Below are 21,822 nucleotides of genomic sequence, written 5' to 3' on the forward strand. Positions count from 1 at the left end.
ATGGTCCTCTCACCTCTCTTTCCTGGTATGCATGGTCTTCTTACTCCCCTTTCGGGGTATGCATGGTCCCCTCACCCCCCAATCCTGGAATGCATGGTCCTCTCACCCCCCAATCCTGGTATGCATGGTCCTCTCACCCCTATTTCCTGGTATGCATGGTCCTCTTACCCCCCTTTCGGGGTATGCATGGTCCCCTCACCCCCCAATCCTGGTATGCATGGTCCTCTCACCCCCAATCATGGTATGCATGGTCCCCTCACACCCCTATCCTGGTATGCATGGTCCCCTCACCCCCTTTCTTGGTATGCATGGTCCCCTCACCCCCTTTGCTGGTATGCATGGTCCTCTCACACCCCAATCCTGGTATGTATGCTCACCATCACCCCCCTTTCCTGGTATGTATGGTCCCGTCACACCCCAATCCTGGTATGCATGGTATCCTCACCCCCCTTTCCAGGTATGCATGGTCCCCTCACCCCCCTATCCTGGTATGCATGGTCCCCACACCCCCCTTTCCTGATATGCATGGTCCCCTCACCCCCCAATCCTGGTATGCATGGTCATCTTACCCTCCTTTCAGGGTATGCATGGTCCCCTCACCCCCCAGTCCTGGTATGCATGGTCCTCTCAACCCCAATCCTGGTATGCATGGTCCCCTCCCCCCCTATCCTGGTATGCATGGTCCCCTCACCCCCCTTTCTTGGTATGCATGGTCCTCTCACACCCCAATCCTGGTATGTATGCTCACCGTCACCCCCCTTTCCTGTTATGTATGGTCCCCTCACACCCAATCCTGGTATGCATGGTATCCTCACCCCCCTTTCCTGGTATGCATGGTCCCCTCACCCCCTTTTCCTGATATGCATGGTCCCCTCACCCCCCAATCCTGGTATGCATGGTCCTCTTACCCTTTTGGGGTATGCATGGTCCCCTCACCCCCTAGTCCTTGTATGCATGGTCCTCTCACCCCCCTATCCTGGTATGCATGGTCCCCTCACCCCCCTTTCTTGGTATGCATGGTCCTCTCACACCCCAATCCTGGTATGTATGCTCACCGTCACCCCCCTTTCCTGGTATGTATGGTCCCCTCACCCCCCAATCCTGGTATGCATGGTATCCTCACCCCTCAATCCTGGTATGCATGGTCCCCTCACCCCCCTTTCTTGGTATGCATGGTCCCCTCACCCCCCAATCCTGGTATGCATGGTCCCCTCAACCCCCTATCCTGGTATGCATGGTCCTCTCACCCCCCAATCCTGGTATGCATGGTCCCCTCACCCCTTATCCAGGTATGCATGGTCCCCTCACCCCCCTTTCCTGGTATGCATGGTCCCCTCACCCCCTTTTCCGTGTAGCCACGACCAATTAGCATCGCGGTCCTCTGTCCGCGACCTATCAGCAACGCGGCCCTGTAGCCGCGACCAATCACTGCCGCGGCCCTGTACAAAAATAATATTAAAAAATAAAAAAAAATTATTCTCACCTTCCGACGGCCTCCTGTCTTCTTTCCACGCTCCCGGCCTCGCGTTCCCAGTAATGCTTTACGGCTTAGACCCGCGATGACGTCACTCTCGCGAGAGTGCGACGTTATCAGCGGTATAAGCCGCAAAGCATTACTGGGAACGCGAGACCGGGAGCATGGAAAGGACATTGGAGGCCGTCGGAAGGTGGCCATGGGTAATGAAAACAAAAACACAAACATACTCACCTTCCGGCGGCCCTCAGACTATTTTCCTTCTCTCTCCAACGCGCCCGGCATCGCGTTCCCAGTAATGCTTTGCGGCTTAGACCGCTGATGACGTCGGTCTTCTTTCTCACTCTCGCGAGAGTGACGTCGGTCTTCTTTCTCGCTCTCTCATCAGCGGTCTATGCCGCAAAGCATTACTGGGAACGTGAGGCCGGGCGCGTGGAAAGAAGACAGGAGGCCGTCAGAAGGTGAGAATAACTTTTTTTTATTTTAATTCTCTTTTTTACAGATTAAGGCCTGCGCCTGCCGCTGGCGGCCGCGACCAATCAGCGGCAGGCGCAGCTTACCGTTACAAACAGCTGCACCTGTTGCTGATTGGTTGCGGCCTGGCGGGGGCCTGGCGGCCGCGACCAATCTACAGCCCGCGATTTCGGTTACAGACAGACACGATAAGGCGTTTATATATATATAGATGCTATCATCCCTAATATATCGCTACACATATGCTAATTCCCTCCATACACACACACTTTATGGGTAAATGTCTGTAATGGTAGTCACACCATGAAAAAAGACAACAAAGTCATTTCATAACATTTATTCTGAATACTTGAAGTTTCCAAGAACAAAGCTGAAAAAGTCTATAAAATAATCGCTGATCACATATGAATTATACAGCACAATGCAATCCACGAGCTAAGAAGCAGATTCTCCAGAAGTAAATCAGCAATGTCTAGAATAGGAAGCCGTACTCACAATATAGAAAAACCTGGCTGTGTCTGAGAAAAATAAGAGCTGGGCCTAGATCTAATCTGCTTCTTATCATCTGTACAAGAGCTTGTTTTACCAACACAACAGTTGAATGGACCTCGACTTTGACTCAAGAGCAGTTCTAAAAATAAAAAAAACAAGGCAGGGTTATTGCTAGCAAACCATCAAACCATGCAGAAAAAGAAAAAGGGTGAAATAATAATCATAAACAAATTAATTAAAAAAATTAAAATAAAACAGAGAACATGTCTAGTTAGTTCTGGTTAGAAAGTTTTACAACTGGGTTTTATTTACTTCGATTCACAACACAAACATTTTAGACTCTCTATATGGCGATCAACGGATAAATTATGCGTTATATACGTCTCCTAACTCTACAGATAATGCCTGCATACTGTTCAGACTGTAACATTGCTAACACAAGTAGGATTTTGCAAGGATTTTTTTTTTAAGTTAAACCTTTAAGTGTCGGTTTAACCCGTTCATTGCCAGGGAAGCCGGAAGGGCCCCTCTTGCAGAAAACGGGTTAGTTCACAGCTGTGTTGACCTATGCCCCAAAGAATGCATGGAATGAATGAATCCCGCGACAGAGAATCAGGTCTCAGATTCATTTTTCTTAAAAATAATTAGTCAGTTTTAGTAATTCATCCTTTAAAAGATGATTGAACGGCTCTTCTGAAATCTACGTTAACAAGAGCAGGGGGCAGACTACAAATCCTTTGTTTTAATCAGCGTCACAAGAGGTTTGTCGTCAGGGCTGTAATCTTCGTATGTTACTGGAGTTGCATCGTACATGGCCGGGCGTGACTTTTTCCCGAATCTGAAAGAAAAAAAAAAGGATTATTAATAGGTCATAGGAGAAAATTAGAAGGCAATGCCTGATATTGAAAATCAGTCTTACAGGGAATCTGTCAATAGGATCCACCCTCCTAAGCCATCTATAAGGGCATGTAGCTCATAGGAAGCTGAATAAAACCATTCCTTGATATCCGCGATGTGTTGTCTCATTCCAAGGCAAATCCACATTTTTCTTATTTTGTAAATGAGCTGGTAAGATCTCTGGGCCGGACATAGATCTCCCTGAGAATCTGCCTCCAGAGATTATTGTAAATGATAGGGGGTGTTACCAGTGTGAGACATGTAATGACAGACAGTCTGTGCCCCTACTGTATATATCTCACACTGGTTCCTTTCATTTATAATAATCTCTGGAGGCAGATCTACAGGGTGATCAGTGTCCGGCCCATAGATCTTAACAGCTCATTTACTTATAAGAAAAACATGGATTTCTCTGGAATATGACATCAGATTGCAGATATCAAAGTATAATTTTATTCACCTTTATATGACCTGCATGTCCATATAGACAGCTTAGGGGGTGGATCCTATTGACAGATTCCCTTTAATGAATCAACCTCAAAGTCTGTGATTAAAGAAGCACTCGCATCAAAGATTTTATCATCCTAATATACTGCAGTCATCATATTATATAGCACTTTGTACGTACAATTGCTCATTTTGCCTTTCTACTCAGTTAATTCTTCTATTTTCTATGTAGAAACAGGAAGTCTCTTGTCCCTGTATTTAAAATTCTCCTCTTCAACTCCTCACCCAGCTGCTCCCTCCTACCTCTGGCGGTGACATTTGCAGTGACTTATGACTCGTACAGGGAAAATTGACTTCATGTTTCTACATAGAGCTTAGAAGGATTCAGCCAGTCAGTTTATAATCATGTGATGTCATAGACCTAATGGTCTCTTCTAGCTGGCTAGAAGGGAAAAATTAGCACTTGTAAGTACACAGTGCTATATAATATGATGATTGAAATATATTAAGAGGATACAAATTTTGATGGGAGGGGTGCTTCTTTAAAAGCTCCGTGCTGTAGCTCGAAACACATAAGAAGGGTATACTGTCTGTGTTTTATGCAAGATACCACATTGTATGGAATATGAATGATATCTTAAACGTTAAAAAACCACAGACAGCATACCCTTCTTATGTGTTTCGAGCTACAGCACGGAGCTTTTAAAGAAGCACTTTAAGGCTTAAATGGATATTATTAAAGTGAAACATGTATTCCCTTAAAAAATAATGTCTATTAAATATATATAAAACTACACCAAATAGATCTGATGCAGGTGAAAGACATATAAGAATAAAAACACAAAGGTTTATATTACAGACCTTTGATACCATGTCCATTCAAACACCAGGCAACACGAAGGACCCTGTGAATCCCTATACTGGTACTGCCTAGCCGCAGAAGTTGTGCCTTTTTCCGTCAGTGACTAAAATTGAAGACCGATGCTACGAATGTATGACAGTGACGTTGGACACTGCAAGCCATGAATGCCACTAGACACATTTGGAAGAGAAATACCAGCTATGGTGCAAAGGAGAAGCTTGAAATTCAATAAACCTCATACATAGTGACTTGGTTGAAAAAACACCAGTGAACCTAATGGGTGACGTGAGTTGTGCACCTGTCAAAGATGCTGCGCATCTGCTGTATGACTTATGGGATAGGGGGCCGGGCATTACATTGCCTTCTTCACCTGCCATGATACCACTGCCACCATATGGGGAGCTCATTGCATACAGATTGATACAGATCTCACTGAGTTGATCTATCTGTACAGATCCATATTCATTAATGCCCAAAGGTGACTGCACTCAGATGGAATTATATCATTTATCCTGTTAGAAAAACAGATTGGGAATGTAATAAAAACTGAAGAATTGCAAAAATGTACTTTAAAGGCTCCGAATATTTGGCAGAGTGCTCAAAAAGACATTCTTTTTGCCACAGAGCTTTATGATTTCTCTGTGTCTTAATATGTGAAGCTTTGCTGTGTATAGACAAAAACACTTTCTTCTTTACTTTAATCAGCCAAATATATCAACTTGCTACTGAATCGGGATATCTACTACCAGATTTTGGTCCAGTATATGTCAATATTGTGTCAATTGTGCTGAATTTTAGAAAGTTACTGTTACTTTACTCTTTTTATTTTCCTAAACTTCTTAAAAGAACCTGGACCCTTTTTTGTTTCTCTCTCATATTACAATAGCCTTTTTTCCTGTTTTAGAATATAGCTACACCATTGTTTCCTGTGCTGGCGCTATTCAGTGTACTCCTTCGTTCAGAATTGAGAGTCCTCAGTGGTTGATACCTTTTAATGGCTAACTGAAAAGATGGTGACACATTGCAAGCTTTAGAGACTACTCAGGTCTCTTCATCAGGCATTGACTAATACAAAATCTGAAGAATCACATATTTATACACAACACATCACAGGAATAATGAAAGATCTGAGTAGTCTCGAAAGCTTGCAATCTGTTACTATCCTTTCAGTTAGCCATTAAAAGGCATCAACCACTGAGGACTCTCAATTCTGAATATTTTTCTATCTACTGGCTAACAGGGTACAAAGATATACATCTTTCCTCCCTCGTCTAGTAATTTATCTGTTTACAACTCTTGCGATCCCGTCAATGTGAAGTCTGACCTTCCCCATTAACCCCTGACCTTCCCTATTAACCTCTGACCTCCAAGCTTGTCTGACTACACACAGTCTTAAGACCCCAGACAGCACTGTCATTGCTCCAGTAGACATACCTATCTAGCAGTAGCATACTGACTACAATACATATAAACACGAATATCGGCCAACATCCAGCTCCTCTTCCTCACCGTGCATGCCGAATTGATGCAATGGCACTGCTGAATTCACTGTCAATGCTCCTGCAGTTGTAGAACTCCTCATAGGCAGGTCGAGCTGATCCTTGGTACTCAATTCGGCTAATTCTACAGATGCCCACAATCAGTATGATCAACATCAGAACGAAGGCCACGCACAGGGCCCCTATGATGATGTACAGGGAATGGCGAGGCATGTTTGTCAGACTCTCTGCCATATGGCCAGCTTTCCACTGTAGGTCTGTGATCAAGAAATAACACATACGACTTCATTACATTGTGATATGTTGTTTTATACGTTGTTTTGGGGAATGTTCATATAGATTATTTAAGTGACTGTGGGTGTGAATTTTTAATATTTTTAAAAATAGGTCAGGGAAAAGAGATTATTATAAAGCAATGAAAATAGCACTACTTACCACTTCGATCCCAGTGATCTCCAATGGGACTACAAGTAATGACGTCCCGTCCAACAGTCATGTGACCACTGACTGGCTGCAGATTCAGGTGACTGATGGATGAGATATCATTACTTTCAATGAGATTATCAGTCTCCTGACCACTACAGCTAATCAATGGCACTGGAGCGGTGGGAATTGTGGTGGTAACACTTATTTCTTATAATGATCCCTTTACCCTGACAAATTTTGAACATTTCTGCAAAACCCATTAACCGGTTCCCCTGTTTTTAATGTGTCATTGTTTTTAAAGCTATAGAAAAGGTTGTGACCAATTACTTGGCAATAAAGACTTCCTACTTACGGATCTCACAGCTGGCTCCCACCCAGCCATGAGGACAGTGACAGATGTAGCCATTGGGTTGGTCTACACAGGTACCAGCATGGTGACATGGATTACTGTCACACTCATTTACATCAATCTCACACTCCTCCCCTGAAAAAAAGAACACGCATATAGCATTGAAGACACATGTTGTGCATGGCTTACATTTATATGAAATGCTGCACATAATAATTCTTTAAAAATAATTCAAAGGATATTTTTAGCTATTATCAAGATGAAAAGTGAATGAACAAAACAGAAATCTAAATCCAATCAATATTTGGTAGGACCACACCGCCTTCAAGACAGTATCAGTTCTTCAAGGTACACTTACCAAAGTCAGGGATTCTGTAGGATTATAGTCAGGTGTGTGAGCAATGAGTTATACCAAACCGGTGAAAATGATAATCATTTTCATATTTGAAACACAGTCATTAAGGCAAACAGAAACATCTGTGTAGGAGGCTTCAAACCAAGCTAGGAACAGCCGAATTCTGCTACTCTGCTACTGCCGACAGTTTTATGTCACAGGTTATACATGACGGCAAAGCTAGGCAGAGCAACAATACATAAGGCAATTATACTGCATCAGCAAGGTCACCGCAAAGATTTCAATGGAGTCTGAGGTTTCAAAATCTGATTTTCAAGCATTTTTTAAGAAGCTCTGAAACATGGCAACATTGAGGACCGTAGATACAGTGGTCGGCCAAGGAAACAATGCAACACATGAAAGACATCATACTTCCGATAGCTATCATAAGATATCCATCAGTTACATCACCATGGAGCTGGCAACAACTAGTGACTCCCCTCTACTGTTAGAAAAAGTCTGGCCAGAAGTGGTTTTCATGGAAGAATTGCAGCCAAAAAGCAAAACATTTGACATGGAAACAAAGCAGTGTGACTCAACTATGCCTGAAAACATAGGAACTTGGGTGCAGAAAATGTCTGCATGTGCCCTGGACTTTTTATTTAGATTTAGAAATATTTGGCTGTAACAGAAGACAGTTTATTCACTAAAGGGCTGGAGCAAAGCACAATATGATAACATATGTTTAAAGTATGGTGGAAGTTCTTTGCAAGGTTAGGGATGCAGTTTTGTAAGTGGAGTTGGGAATTTGCTCCAGAAATTTCCTCAATACTAAGAAATACAGGCAGATAAGGGCAGCACCACCCCACAACCCCATCTCAGTGGTTAGTGCTGCTGGTTTGCATGGGACACCATTCAATTGGCATTTCGGTGTGCTCTTGGTACTCTGGTTTCCTCCCACATGCCAGTGGCATATTCATAAAGAACTTGGTCTGCAGCATATAATAACTCTATATAAGGCCCCCTTCACATGTCCGCTTAAAAAACTTGTGTGACATCTGTGTGCCGTCCATGTGACACGTACCAGAATAGTATGCAGAATAGAAATTACAGATGTTTCAGTGTGAAAGATGTGCCAAGACAGATATATAGATAAATAGATAAATAGATATCTGTGAGATATATAATTTGTGCCTTGCACGTGGGAACTTACTGTACTTCTTTTAACCTAGTAAATAAATCAATAAATGAATGGAAAAAAATTATACGGGCCCCCCCTCCATTTTTGGTAACCAGCAAAGGTAAAGCAGACAACTGAGAGCTGATATTATCAGGCTGGGAAGGTTCCTGGTTACTGGGCCCTTTCCAGCCTAAAAATAGAATCATAGAATGGTAGTGTTGGAAGGGACTTCCTGGGTCATCTGTTTAACTAGGATTCACTAAATCATCCCAGTCAGATGTCTGTCCAACCTCTGTTTGAAGACTTCTATTGAAGGAGAACTCACCATCTCTAGTGGCAGCCTGTTCCACTCATTGATCATAATAACTGTCAAAAAAAAAATTCTAATATCTGATCTGTGTCTCCTCCCATTCAGTTTCATCCCATTGCTTCTAGTCTTTCCTTGTGCAAATGAGAATAAAGATGATCCTTCTACAATGTGACAGCCCTTGAGATATTTGTAGACAGCTATTAAGTCTCCTCTGAGTCTTCTTTTTTGCAAGCTAAACATTCCCAAATCCTGTACCCGTTCCTCATAGAACATGGTTTGCAGAAGGGCCACCGTTCTGTTCGCTCTTCTCTGAACTTGCTCCAGTTTGTTGATGTCTTTTTAAATTGTGGTGCCAAAAACTGGACACAGTATTCCAGATGAGGTCTGACCAAAGAGTAGAGGACAATAATGACTTCACGTGATTTAGGCTGTATGCTTCTGTTCTGTCCTGATGCTCCAATTCTAGCGCTTCGCCTAGACTCTTCCTAATGCCCTGGTGTGGTGGTAATCGGAGTAATGGTGCTTTGGGATGATGTCAGCTGTGAATTGTCCAAAAACACAGCTGACATCAAGCCCTGGTGTTAGCAATGGAGAGATGTCTATGAGACCCCCCATCACAAACCCAGTAATAGAAATAAAGCACACAAAAAATACTTCATTTAAATAAACACTCCCTGACATTTTGTCTGGTTCACCACTTTATTAAAAAAAAAAGTTGCCACGCTGGTCTGACGTATTCCAAGCGAATCCAGCAAAATACATTGAATCCTCTGTACATAGCCTATGGACCTCGTTCTGAGGCTCCATAGGCTTTGCCAACAGCCACTTCAAGGTCACACAGAGCTGAACAAGATTCGGCGACTCAGAAAAGAGGTGACATCAGTAATGCTAACACTCTGCGTGACCTGGCGACTGTGAATGACGGTAACGTTACTGACATCACCGCTCTTCAGAATCACTGGGTCTCACACCGCGCTGCGTGACCTGGAAGTGGCTGATGGCAAAGCCTATGGAGCCTCAGAATGAATATCCACAGGCATTGTATAGAGCATTCACTGGATTCACGTGGACTATGTCGGATTCGATGGACTACGTCGGGCCTGCATGGTAACTTTTTTTTTATAGTGATGAACGAGAGAAAGCGGCTTTGTTTTATTTTTTTGTGTTTTGTGTGTATGTTCTTTTTAAGTTTCCATTTGCCTGGACTACATCCAATTCAATGGACTATGTCGGACCTGGATGGGATTTTTTTTTATAAAGTGATGAACCAGGTAGAGTGTCAGGGAGAGTTTTTTTTATATAAAGTATTTTTTGTGTGTGTTTTTCCTTTTTATTACTGGATAAGTAATGGAGGTGTCTGATAGACATTTCTCCATTACCAGCACCAGGGCTTGAATTCAGTTGTTTGGACACTTCACAGGTAACATCAATCGCAAGCCCCATTACCCCGATTGGCAATGTACCAGGGCATCGGGAAGAGCCATGGCAAAGACACGTACATGTGAAAGAGGCCTAAAAAAGTTTAAAAAAATGTTTTCACCATAAAAAAGTTCAAGAGGACCTGGAAGTGATGATATGAACCCCACAGATCCGTCTGTCTGTGATTACATGGAAAGGCAGAAGGATTTGCATAAACTACATCCACAGAAGATCTATGGTTAGTTCTCCAAGATGTTCGGAGCAAAGTGCATACCTGTACCTAGAAAAATTGATGCTATTATGAAAGTAGAGGGCGGTCACAACAAATAATAATTGATTTAGATTTCTCTTTTGTTCATTCATTTCACAGGGCAGCAGGGTGGGTCAGTGGTTAGCACTGTAGCTTTGCAGCGCTGGGATCCTGGGTTCAAATCCCACCAAGGACAACATCTGCAAGGAGTTTGTATGTTCTCCCCGTGTTTCTGTGGGTTTCCTCCACGTTCTCTGGTTTAGGCCGGGGTCAAATTTGCGAGAAACTCGCACGAGTCTCACGTCTCAATAACCGGCACTTGGACCGGAGCGCTCAGCTGCATAGAAAGACATGCAGCCGCACACTTCAGTCCCGAGAGCTGGCGGCAGTGCCAGGTATTGAGAAACAAGACTCGTGTGAGTTTCTCACAAGTGTGACCCCGGCCTTACTCTCACACTCCAAAGACATATTGATAGGGGATTTTGATTGTGAGCCCCAAATGGGACAGTGATGATGTCTGTAAAGTGTTGCGGACTATGACATAAGCAAAGCATAATAAATACCGTAATTAACTTCACATTTTGTTAATTGATAAAAATAAACTATTAACACTTCTATTTTTGGAAGCATTCTTACTTTCCAACATTTTTTTCACTCCTCTCTAAAACTTTTGCACAGTACTGAACATCTGAAATCTATAATAAGAACACAAAATAATTGTTAGAGTTCCTATAGTTATAAGCACTAACCTATAAATCCAGATGCACAGACACAGGTAGCGTTGAAGCCTTCGCTTTCACAAGTTCCTCCATTATGACAGCTGATGTTCACACACGGGTCTTTATACAGCTCACAATGGCGGCCTACAAGACAATCAATCATTTGAATGTATAAAACCTTAAAGCTAAAATAAAATAATAAGAATAAATTACAAAAGGTTGTTTTATAATTGGGAAAACAAGTATTTATAAGAACGTTACTGATGATTGGCCCGGGCAATGATCACCCGAAGACTGGGCAAAATGTTCTTTTATCAGTTGATTGGATAGTTTATGAAGGCATAAAAATCATTGTTGTGGCCAACACACCTCCCCATGTGAACAGGAGATGAGCTACTGCAAACTGTATGAGGCCTGAATGTTGGCCGGCAATGGAAAAATGCCCTAATTGAATGCCGATCGACTTGTTAGGCTAGGTTCACATTTACGGATGGCCAAGCTGCGGAGGACTTCTAGGTCGTGCGGATGTATGTTTTGACGATGCGGCGACCGCATCAAATTCCAACATGTGTTCGACACGGGTCGCTGCATCGTCAAAACAACGCATGCGGAGGCATCCGCATACATCCGCATGACCTGCGTACCCAATGTTAAAGATAGGTACGCAGGCCGCATGCAAACATAGGCAGAGCTGACCAAAGGTGGTGCGGCAGTGGGCGGAGCTTCACGGAGGAAGTCTGCAGCTCGGCCATCCGCAAATGTGAACCTAGCCTTATATAGTCTATCGGCTCTCACTATCTGCAGAAACCTGCCCAAATAACTCCATGGCTGTGATTTCTCACCCATAAATCCAGACACACAGGCACATGTAGCATTTAAGCCTTCGCTTTCACAAGTTCCTCCATTTTGACAGCTGATATTCACACATGGGTCTTTATACAGCTCACAATGGCGACCTACGAGACAATCAGAAAGAATGTATAACACTACAAAGCTTTAATAACATTTGTAGGGTCTTTGGCAGTATTGTATAAAGTGAAGGTAGCATAACTATCAGTTTTGTGGATTTAGTGCATATATTTATGATTATTTTTGTCCTTGTAGTTTTGCTGTTATACATTTTCTGCAGAAAGTGACTTCGCCTGCCTAACAACCAGTTGACATCATCAGCTGAAATTACTGCCCCCTACTCCACTATGTGACATTAACATGTATCATTTTCATAATACATTGTGCGTGGTGTTGCCAGAACGATAAACATTTTCTTCACACTGGTATATCACCCACACAGAACTAAAAATATCCACTTCTGTATTAGGATGATTGATGACCATTGCAACCACTGGTTAGTATACGTGAAGCCGCAGTTCTTATGTGTATTTCATACATGGTTTGTAGCCAGAAGGTAATCTAGATAATTAAGCATTCACAATGGTAGTTCTTCATCAGTGGGGTAGAAAGGTGGAAAATGTGGATGGATATTTAGACCTACAATATGAAGTAGTAAAACAGTGATCCAGGACCTGGGCAGTAGTCTCTGTTGTTGCTGGGTTTTCTTAGTCATCTGGGTACATACTTTGTAAGGGTTGGTCCACATGGGTCGGATTTGGTGTGGATTTTCCAGACTGTGGATTATGTTTTACAAAGCCCCATCTACAGTGCCTTGCAAAAGTATTCGGCCCCCTGGAACTTTTCAACCTTTTCCCAGATATCATGCTTCAAACATAAAGATACCAAATGTAAATTTTTGGTGAAGAATTAACAACAAGTGGGACACAATTGTGAAGCTGAACGAAATTTATTGGTTATTTTATTTTTTTGGCAATACAAAAACTGAAAAGTAGGGCGTGCAATATTATTCGGCCCCTTTACTATCAGTGCAGCAAACTCACTCTAGAAGTTCATTGTGGATCTCTGAATGATCCAATGTTGTCCTAAATGACTAATGATGATAAATATAATCCACCTGTGTGTAATCAAGTCTCCGTATAAATGCACCTGCTCTGTGATAGTCTCAGGGTTCTGTTTGAAGCACAGAGAGCATCATGAAGACCAAGGAACACAACAGGCAGGTCCGTGATATTGTTGTGGAGAAGTTTAAAGCTGGATTTGGATACAAAATGATTTCCAAAACTTTAAACACCCCAAGGAGCACTGTGCAAGCGATCATATTGAAATGGAAGGAGTATCATATCAATGCAAATCTACCAAGACCCGGCCGCCCCTCTAAACTTTCATCTCAATAAGGACCATTCTTGAAGAAAACCTGTTGGAGTTTGCAAAAGACCTGAGACTGGGACGGAGATTTGTCTTCCAACAAGACAATGATCCCAAACATAAAGCAAAATCTACAATGGTTCACAAATAAATGTATCCAGGTGTTAGAATGGCCAAGTCAAAGTCCAGACCTGAATCCAATCGAGAATCTGTGGAAAGAGCTGAAAACTGCTGTTCACAAACGATCTCCATCAAACCTCACTGAGCTCAAGCTGTTTGCCAAGAAACAATGGGCAAGAATTTCAGTCTCTCGATGTCTCGATGTACAAAACTGATAGAGACATACCCCAAGCGACTTGCATCTGTAATCGCAGCAAAAGGTGGCGCAACAAAGTATTAAGTTAAAGGGGCCGAATAATATTGTACGCCCCACTTTTCAGTTTTTGTATTTCCACAAAAATTTAAAATAACCAATAAATTTCGTTCAACTTTACAATTGTGTTCCACTTGTTGTTGATTCTTCGCCAAAAATTTACATTTTGTATCTTTATGTTTGAAGCATGATATGTAGGAAAAGGTTGAAAAGTTCAAGGGGGCCGAATACTCTCGCAAGGCACTGTATGCGCTGCATAGAAAATCTGCAGCTGAAATTGGCAAAAATGTACAGCATAATTCATGCTTTGAATTTTTGCCATGGCTTTCACCCTATGCAACGTAAGGGTTGATAAATCTGTTGCAATTCTGAAATAAAATGAGCATGATGATGGGAATCAATCACTCCGTTCCTGAAAACGCCAGCTTCAACATGAAGTTTCTGTGTAGTATTAGACCCATTCCTTACCATGGCATACGCTAAATTCTTTTAGAAATAAATGTAAATAAATATATGATTAAAAAGCAAATTCATTATTGTATCATTGTGAAAACAGCTCTGCCTTTTAAGGGTGACATGCCACCTTTGCCTCTTATTCACTTGGGTTATTGAGCTGTTGGCTTCATTGGGAAGGGGAAGAGATCCAATGGGTTCAGACCCTCAGAGTGAGAGGACAGTGTTTCCCAATATTGTTACCTGTCCATCTTTGCCTGTTTTCCCTGTGGGCGGCTCCCACTGTAATAATGGTAACCTTGCAAGCACCTCTGATTTCATGATCAAAAGCCTTGTAAGGCCAGCTCAGACAGCTGTTCACCCTCTGAGTATTCAGGTAGTGTTGCACTTCGCTGCCAGGTGTTTTTCTGGAGTTATACCCCACTTTCTATTTGGTCCTGTTGAAAGGCAGGTAAAAAGGCTGTTCAGCTGCTTCAGACTGCTATCCTGCAACCAGCTACTACTACAAGCTTAGTCTAACATTTCTTGTGGTGTTTACACCTTAAAATCTGCTGAAACACAGTACCTTAGCATCGTCTTGTCACAGCTATCTTAGTGCTGTCTGTATCTTCAACTCTGCTCTGTCAAGTTAGTAACCAATTTGTCTTGGCTATCCTGGTGCTGTCTGCACTCACAACTCTGCTGTTTCTGTGTTACCACATTCCTGCAACAAGACTCCAGATTGCCTACGCATATCTGTTTTTCCTATGTCTACTAATTTGTCTCTTCTGCATCTAGTGCTTCCAGTTCGGCTTATATACTTGCCATCCTGCTCGAATGGGCCTCACTGTTCCAAGTGCTGTCCAGCGAATCCAGACTTCAGCATCATCACCTCTGGCCCGTGCTGCTCACCCTGACATATGGCTTAAAGAATCCACCTGAACATCTAGGTGATCCTATGAAAAATATGCAGATCCCAAAAGTTGCATATTTATGACACCCACAAAGATTTGGCATATGTGCCCCAATTGGTCAATACACTTGGAAATTTTTCTTTGCCATCTTAACAACTTTTAATGCCAGTGGGTAGGGGAGTAATGATTAAATGTGGGGAATTAAAAGTGGTAGAACCTGGATTAAATACCTGTCTTTTCTTTGGCCAGTTTAAAAATTTTGATGGATGAAGGGAAGGTTACAACCCAAAACTATCTACCCTTTTCCCAGGTGGTTACAATACGTGTTTACGTCATTTATATTTTATTCGTTTTTTTGTAGCTGTGTGATTAGATAAAAAGGTTTTCAGATGTGCTAAAAGCTTGCTGTTGGATTTGATCTGGAGAGCTATAAAGCTAAGAATGAGAATACATGTTTACAGGCAAGGTTCTCTGTTCACCATCTTGAGATTTCTTGGCCACTCAGCTTAGTTTTTGGATGAGTTCTGAATCATCCCTGTCTTTACAGAATATTACAAGGTCTTTCGCAAGTCAAAACTTTAGGCAAGTACTCAGTTCAGAGTTTTGTTGACTTCTAAGTATTGAGACTGCATTATTTGGCAATCTCACAATCCAATTAAGCTTTATTTGCACATTATGGGATAACTGTGCTATGCCACATGGGATACACAGCAAGGAATTACTTTAGGATTTGCCAAAAAGGGGACTTTTGACATTTTTGATCTTTTGAAGATTTGTCAGCTCACTATTATTTGGAAACATTTCTCGCAGAAATCTGAAACTATGAACTGTGAACTTAAGGATTATTTAGACAGGCTGATATGCCATAAAACATTCTCCCTAATATGTTTTTAACGCAAATTTAAAAATCATTGTCAATCAATGTTCTTTGTAAACAGGACACGTGCTGATGATAAAATTATATTTCATGGCACAGAATGTTAGTTGGCTTGTTTAAGCCCGGCCATGAAAAGGTCTTTGAACGGCTTGCACAACAACCCTGTTTGGCTACAATAAATGTCAATGGATTTCAGGAGTAAGTAACACAGTCATGGCCGAAAGTGTTGGCACCCTTGAAATTGTCCAGAAAATGAAGTATTTCTCCTAGAAAATAATTGTAATTATACGTTTTGTTATACACATCTTTATTCCCTTTGTGTGTATTGGAACAACACAAAAATTGAGGGAAAAAAGGCAAATTGGACATAATTTCACACAAAGTCCTCAAAAGGGGCTGGACAAAATTGTTGGCTCCCTCAACCTAATATTTGGTTGCACTACCCTTTGACATAAATAACTGCAATCAATCACTTCCTATAACCATCAACAAGTTTCTTACACCTCTCAACTGGAATTTTGGACCACTCTTTTATAAACTGCTCCAGGTCTCATATTTGAAGGGCGCCTTCTCCCAACAATTTTAAAATCTCTCCAAAGGTATTCAACAGGATTTAGATATGGACTCATTGTTGGCCACTTCAGAACTCTCCAGCCCTTTGTTTCCATGCATTTCTGGGGGCTTTTTGAAGTATGTTTGGGGTCATTGTCCTGCTGGAAGACCCATGGCCTAGGACGCAAACCCAGCTTTCTGACACTGGGCATTACATTGAGACCAAAAATCCATTGGTAATCTTCAGATTTCATGATGCCTTGCATACAATTAAGACACCCAGTGCCAGAGGCAGTAAAGCAACCCAAAAACATCTTTGAATATCCACCATATTTGACGGTAGATACTGTGTTGTTTTCTTCGTAGGCCTCATTTTGGTAATCAGTAGAATAATGTGCTTTCCCAAAAGGTGCTTTCCCAGAATGATTTTGGCTTACTCATGTACATTTTGGAAAACTGCAATCTAGATTTGTTATGTCTCTGTGTCAACAGTGGGGTCCTCCTGAGTCTCCTGTCATAGAATTTCATTTAAATGTTGAAGGATAGTTTGCACTGACACTGATGCACCCTGAGCCTGCAGGATGACTTGAATTTCTTTGGAACTTGATTGGGGCAGCTTATCCAACGTCTCCACTATCCTGCATTGCAAACTTTCATCAATCTTTCTCTGCCATCTACAGTACATCCAAGGAGATTAGCTATAGTGCCATGGGTTATAAACTTCTTGATTATATTACGCACCGTAGACAATGAACATAAAGATCTGTGAACATGGACTTTGTGACCAGGGGTGGATTAAGAGTAGACAGGACCTCGGGCACTTTGAAAGGCGTGGGGCCCTATATGCAGTATGAGCCCACAAATAGCCTTCTGCCTACAGTGTTAACCCACACATAGCCTCTTGTTTACAGTATGAGCCCCTATATACAGTTGTACTCAAAAGTTTACATACCCCGGCAGAACATTTGCTTTCTTGGCCTTTTCTCAGAGAATATGAATGATAACACAACTTTTTCTCCACTCATGGTTTGTTGTTTGGTGAAGTCATTTATTGTCAAACTACTGTGTCTTCTCTTTTTAAATCATAATCACAACCAAAAACATACCCTGGTGATTTTAGCCTGATAATATGCACAGAGGCTGACACAAATGGGTTTAAATAGCTACTAAAGGTAACATCCTCACCTGTGAAAAATGCACAAATGCCAGGAAAATTGTCAGGGATGCAAAGAAAAACCCACAAATAGCATCAGCTGAAATATTGGACTCTCTGAAAAGTAGCAGTGTGGCTGTTTCAAGATGCACAATAAGGAGGCACTTGAAGAAAAATGGGCTGCATGGTTGAGTCGCCAGAAGAAAGCCAAATGACCCCGATCAAAAGTTCACATACCCCATTTCTTAATACCAAGCATTGCCCCCTCTAACATCAATGACAGCTTGAAGTCTGTTGTGGTAGTTGTGGATGTGGTTCTTCATTGTGATACAGGAAAGATGTATATCTTTGTACCGTGTTAGCCAGTAGATAGAAAAATATTCAGGATTGAGAGTCCTCAGTGGTTGATACCTTTTAATGGCTAAATGAAAAGATGGTAACACATTGTAAACTTTCGAGACTACTCAGGTCTCTTCATCAGGCATTGACTAATACAAAATCTGAAGAATCACATATTTATGCACAACACAGCACAGAAAAAATGCAATAGATAAGACAAGTGACGTGAAGCAGAGCTATTATTATGGGGAGTGATAGACAGTTATGGCCATAAATATTAGAGCAGTTCATAGATAAGCAGTGAAGGTTTTATTGTCCTCTGATTGGGGTCTGGTAATGTGATGCCCCCACAAGGTCTTAGGAGCAAATTCCTTAATTGATGTAAAAAGACATAAATCCATGCGACACATTCATTTCTGCGCTGAAAGTGTCAAAGGTCATCATAAGCTTGTACTCCCAAACTTTTCTGTCTCTCTGAGATGTGAAGTTACCTTTCAATACAAGTACTCTCAATTCTGAATATTGTTCTTATTTTGTCAGATGGTAAAGCTGCCCACTCTTTCTGACAAAAAGCCTTAAATTCCTGTAAATTCTTGGGCTGTCTAGCATGAACTGCATGCTTGAGATCTCCCCAGAGTGGCTCAATGATATTGAGGTCAGGAAACAGAAATGGGCACTCCAGAACCTTCACTTTGTTCTGCTGTAGCCAATCACAGGTCGACTTCGCCTTGTGCTTTGGATCGTTGTCATGCTGGAACGTTCAAGTACGTCCCATGCCCAGCTTCCGGGCTGATTATTGCAAATTTACCTCCAGTATTTGCTGATAACATGCTGCATTCATCTTTCCTTCAACTTTGACCAAGTTTCCTATGCCTTTGTAGCTCACACATCCTCAAAACATTCGTGATCCACCTCCGTGCTTACAGTAGGAATGATGTTTCTTTCATCAAAGTCCTTGTTGACTTCTCTCCAAAGGTAAAATTTATGGTTGTGGCCAAAAAGTTCAATTTTGGTCTCATCACTTCATATTACCTTGTTCCAGAAGTTTTGAGGCTTGTCTCTGTGCTGTTTTGCGTATTGTAGGTGAGATACTTTGTGGCATTTGCATGAAAAATAAAATGCAAAGAGAGACTCAATGAGTGTATCTGTGTTTAAATTAATTCCCTAACTGAATCGACAGGGTGCTCACCTTACATGGTTGTGCCACCCTTGCACAACCACGGTGTGAACGTGAATGGTAGTTGGGGAGCCTGTCCTTGCAACCCAGATAGGCACTGTACGTGGCTGTCAGCAACCTCCGCTCTCCTGGTCAGTCCATCTCTCACCGGCTTCCGGATGTGAAGTTGAGACCAATCCCAGCCGTAAGTGAACACCAAGGATCCCGAAGCTTCCCAGCACCGCCCAGCAAATGCAGGTTCTCCCACAAGCAACTGCCCTCCAAGCTGCTCCTGCCGCTGATCCTCAGAGACGAAAATCCAATTTGAAGCAACAACAAAAAAAGCGGTCTATAGGAGCGCTAAAGGAGAGGCAGAAACCAGAAAAGGGTAAAAAAACTCAGCTTTAATCATTCCTCCAATACCCACAACACGTTTCTACGGTCACAGCCGTCTTCCTCAGGTGGAATGAAGGAAGCACCAATTATTACAGCCTTTATAGGTAGCCCTAGTTGGAACAACCCACTATCCTATGCGACCTCCTAGGTAACTAGTCCCTGACACATTGAACCAGCACCTCAGCAGTATCACTGCTGATTAACACACACATAAATCTCCATCTCAAGGCCACCCACCTTGAGATACATAACAGTCATTCAGTATCTTGCCATTCGTCCATTCTCCTGGGACATCCATACGGCATCCCCTAGTGGACACAGTGGTCACTACACCACAGTATATTGAAACAGCCACACCACTAGTTTTCAGAGAGTCCAGTATTTCAGCGGATTTTAGTTGTGGGTTTTTCTTAGCATCGTGAACAATCTTCCTGGCATTCGTCACAGGTCACAGGTGAGGATGTTACCTTTAGTAGCCATTCAAGCCCCTTTGTGTCAACTTCTGTGCATGTTATCAGGCCAACATCACCAGGGTATGTAAACTTTTGATCAGGGTCATTTGGATGTTTTGGGTTGTCATTATGATTTAAAAAGAGAAAACACAGTAGTTTGACAATAAATGGCAAGGAAAGGTGCCAACAATTATGTCTGGCCCATTTTGGGGGTTTTGTGTGAAATTATGTCCAATTTGCATTTTATTCTATATTTTTTGTGTTGTTCCGATACACACAAAAGAAATAATCATGTGTATAACAAAATATGTGTAATTGCAACAGTTTTTTGGGAGAAACACTTCACTTTCTGGAACAGTTTCCATGGTGCCAACAAGGGAACCATGACTGTATAGAATATATGTAATGTGGTGTAGTGACCACTGTGGCAGCTAGGGGGCGCTGTATGGATGTCCCAGGAGAAGGGATGAATGGCAGAATACTGAATAACCGTTATGTATCTCAAGGTGGGTGGCCTTGAGATGGAGACTTACAGTCATATGTAAAAGTTTGGGCACCCCTATTAATGTTAACCTTTTTTCTTTATAACAATTTTGTTTTTTGCAACAGCTATTTCAGTTTCATATATCTAATAACTGATGGACTCAGTTATATTTCTGGATTCAAATGAGGTTTATTGTACTAACAGAAAATGTGCAATCTGCATTTAAACAAAATTTGACCAGTGCAAAAGTATGGGCACCCTTACCATTTTCTTGATTTGAACACTCCCAACTATTTTTTACTGACTTCCTGAAGCACTAAATTGGTTTTGTAACCTCATTGAGCTTTGAACTTCATAGCCAGGTGTATCAAATCATGAGAAAAGGTATTTAAGGTGGCCACTTCCAAGTAGTTCTCCTATTTGATTCTCCTATGAAGAGTGGCATCATGGGCTCCTCAAAACAACTCTCAAATGATCTGAAAACAAAGATTATTCAACATAGCTTTTCAGGGGAAGGATACAAAAAGTTGTCTCAGAGATTTAACCTGTCAGTTTCCACTGTGAGGAACATAGTAAGGAAATGGAAGAACACAGGTACAGTTCTTGTTAAGCCCAGAAGTGGCAGGCCAAGAAAAATATCAGAAAGGCAGAGAAGAAGAATGGTGAGAACAGTCAAGGACAATCCACAGACCATCTCCAAAGACCTGCAGCATCATCTTGCTGCAGATGGTGTCACTGTGCATCGGTCAACAATACAGCGCATGCATAACGCCTTTTTGTATGACCAAACAACTCAATCTTTGTTTCATCAGTCCACAGGACCTTCTTCCAAAATGTAACTGGCTTGTCCAAATGTGCTTTTGCATACCTCAGGCGACTCTGTTTGTGGCGTGCTTGCAGAAACGGCTTCTTTCACATCACTCTCCCATACAGCTTCTCCTTGTGCAAAGTGCGATGTATTGTTGACCGATGCACAGTGACACCATCTGCAGCAAGATGATGCTGCAGGTCTTTGGAGGTGGTCTGTGGATTGTCCTTGACTGTTCCCACCATTCTTCTTCTCTGTCTTTCTGATATTTTTCTTGGCCTGCCACTTCTGGGCTAAACAAGAACTGTACCTGTGTTCTTCCATTTCCTTACTATGTTCCTCACAGTGGAAACTGACAGGTTAAATCTCTGAGACAACTTTTTGTATCCTTCCCCTGAAAAGCTATGTTGTTTTCAGATCATTTGAGAGTTGTTTTGAGGAGCCCATGATGCCACTCTTCATAGGAGAATCAAATAGGAGAACTACTTGCAAGTGGCCGCCTTAAACACCTTTTCTCATGATTTGATACACCTGGCT

General features: G+C 42.0%; 1 protein-coding gene across 1 annotated transcript in view; it reads right to left on the reverse strand.

Moving 5' to 3' along the window:
• Nucleotides 1-2,270: 2,270 nt before the first annotated feature.
• The window catches only part of DNER (delta/notch like EGF repeat containing), a 344,793-nt gene continuing 325,241 nt past the window's right edge, over nt 2,271-21,822 (reverse strand). The window contains 5 exon segments of the mRNA XM_073565181.1: nt 2,271-3,278; nt 6,156-6,402; nt 6,924-7,055; nt 11,163-11,276; nt 11,975-12,088. Of these exon segments, the coding sequence (XP_073421282.1) occupies nt 3,167-3,278; nt 6,156-6,402; nt 6,924-7,055; nt 11,163-11,276; nt 11,975-12,088 (719 nt within the window). The 3' untranslated portion in view covers nt 2,271-3,166.

The sequence above is a fragment of the Dendrobates tinctorius genome, unplaced genomic scaffold (assembly GCF_039654945.1).
Source record: "Dendrobates tinctorius isolate UK_male_01 unplaced genomic scaffold, ASM3965494v1 ptg000572l, whole genome shotgun sequence".
In the NCBI taxonomy this organism is placed as follows: domain Eukaryota; kingdom Metazoa; phylum Chordata; class Amphibia; order Anura; family Dendrobatidae; genus Dendrobates; species Dendrobates tinctorius.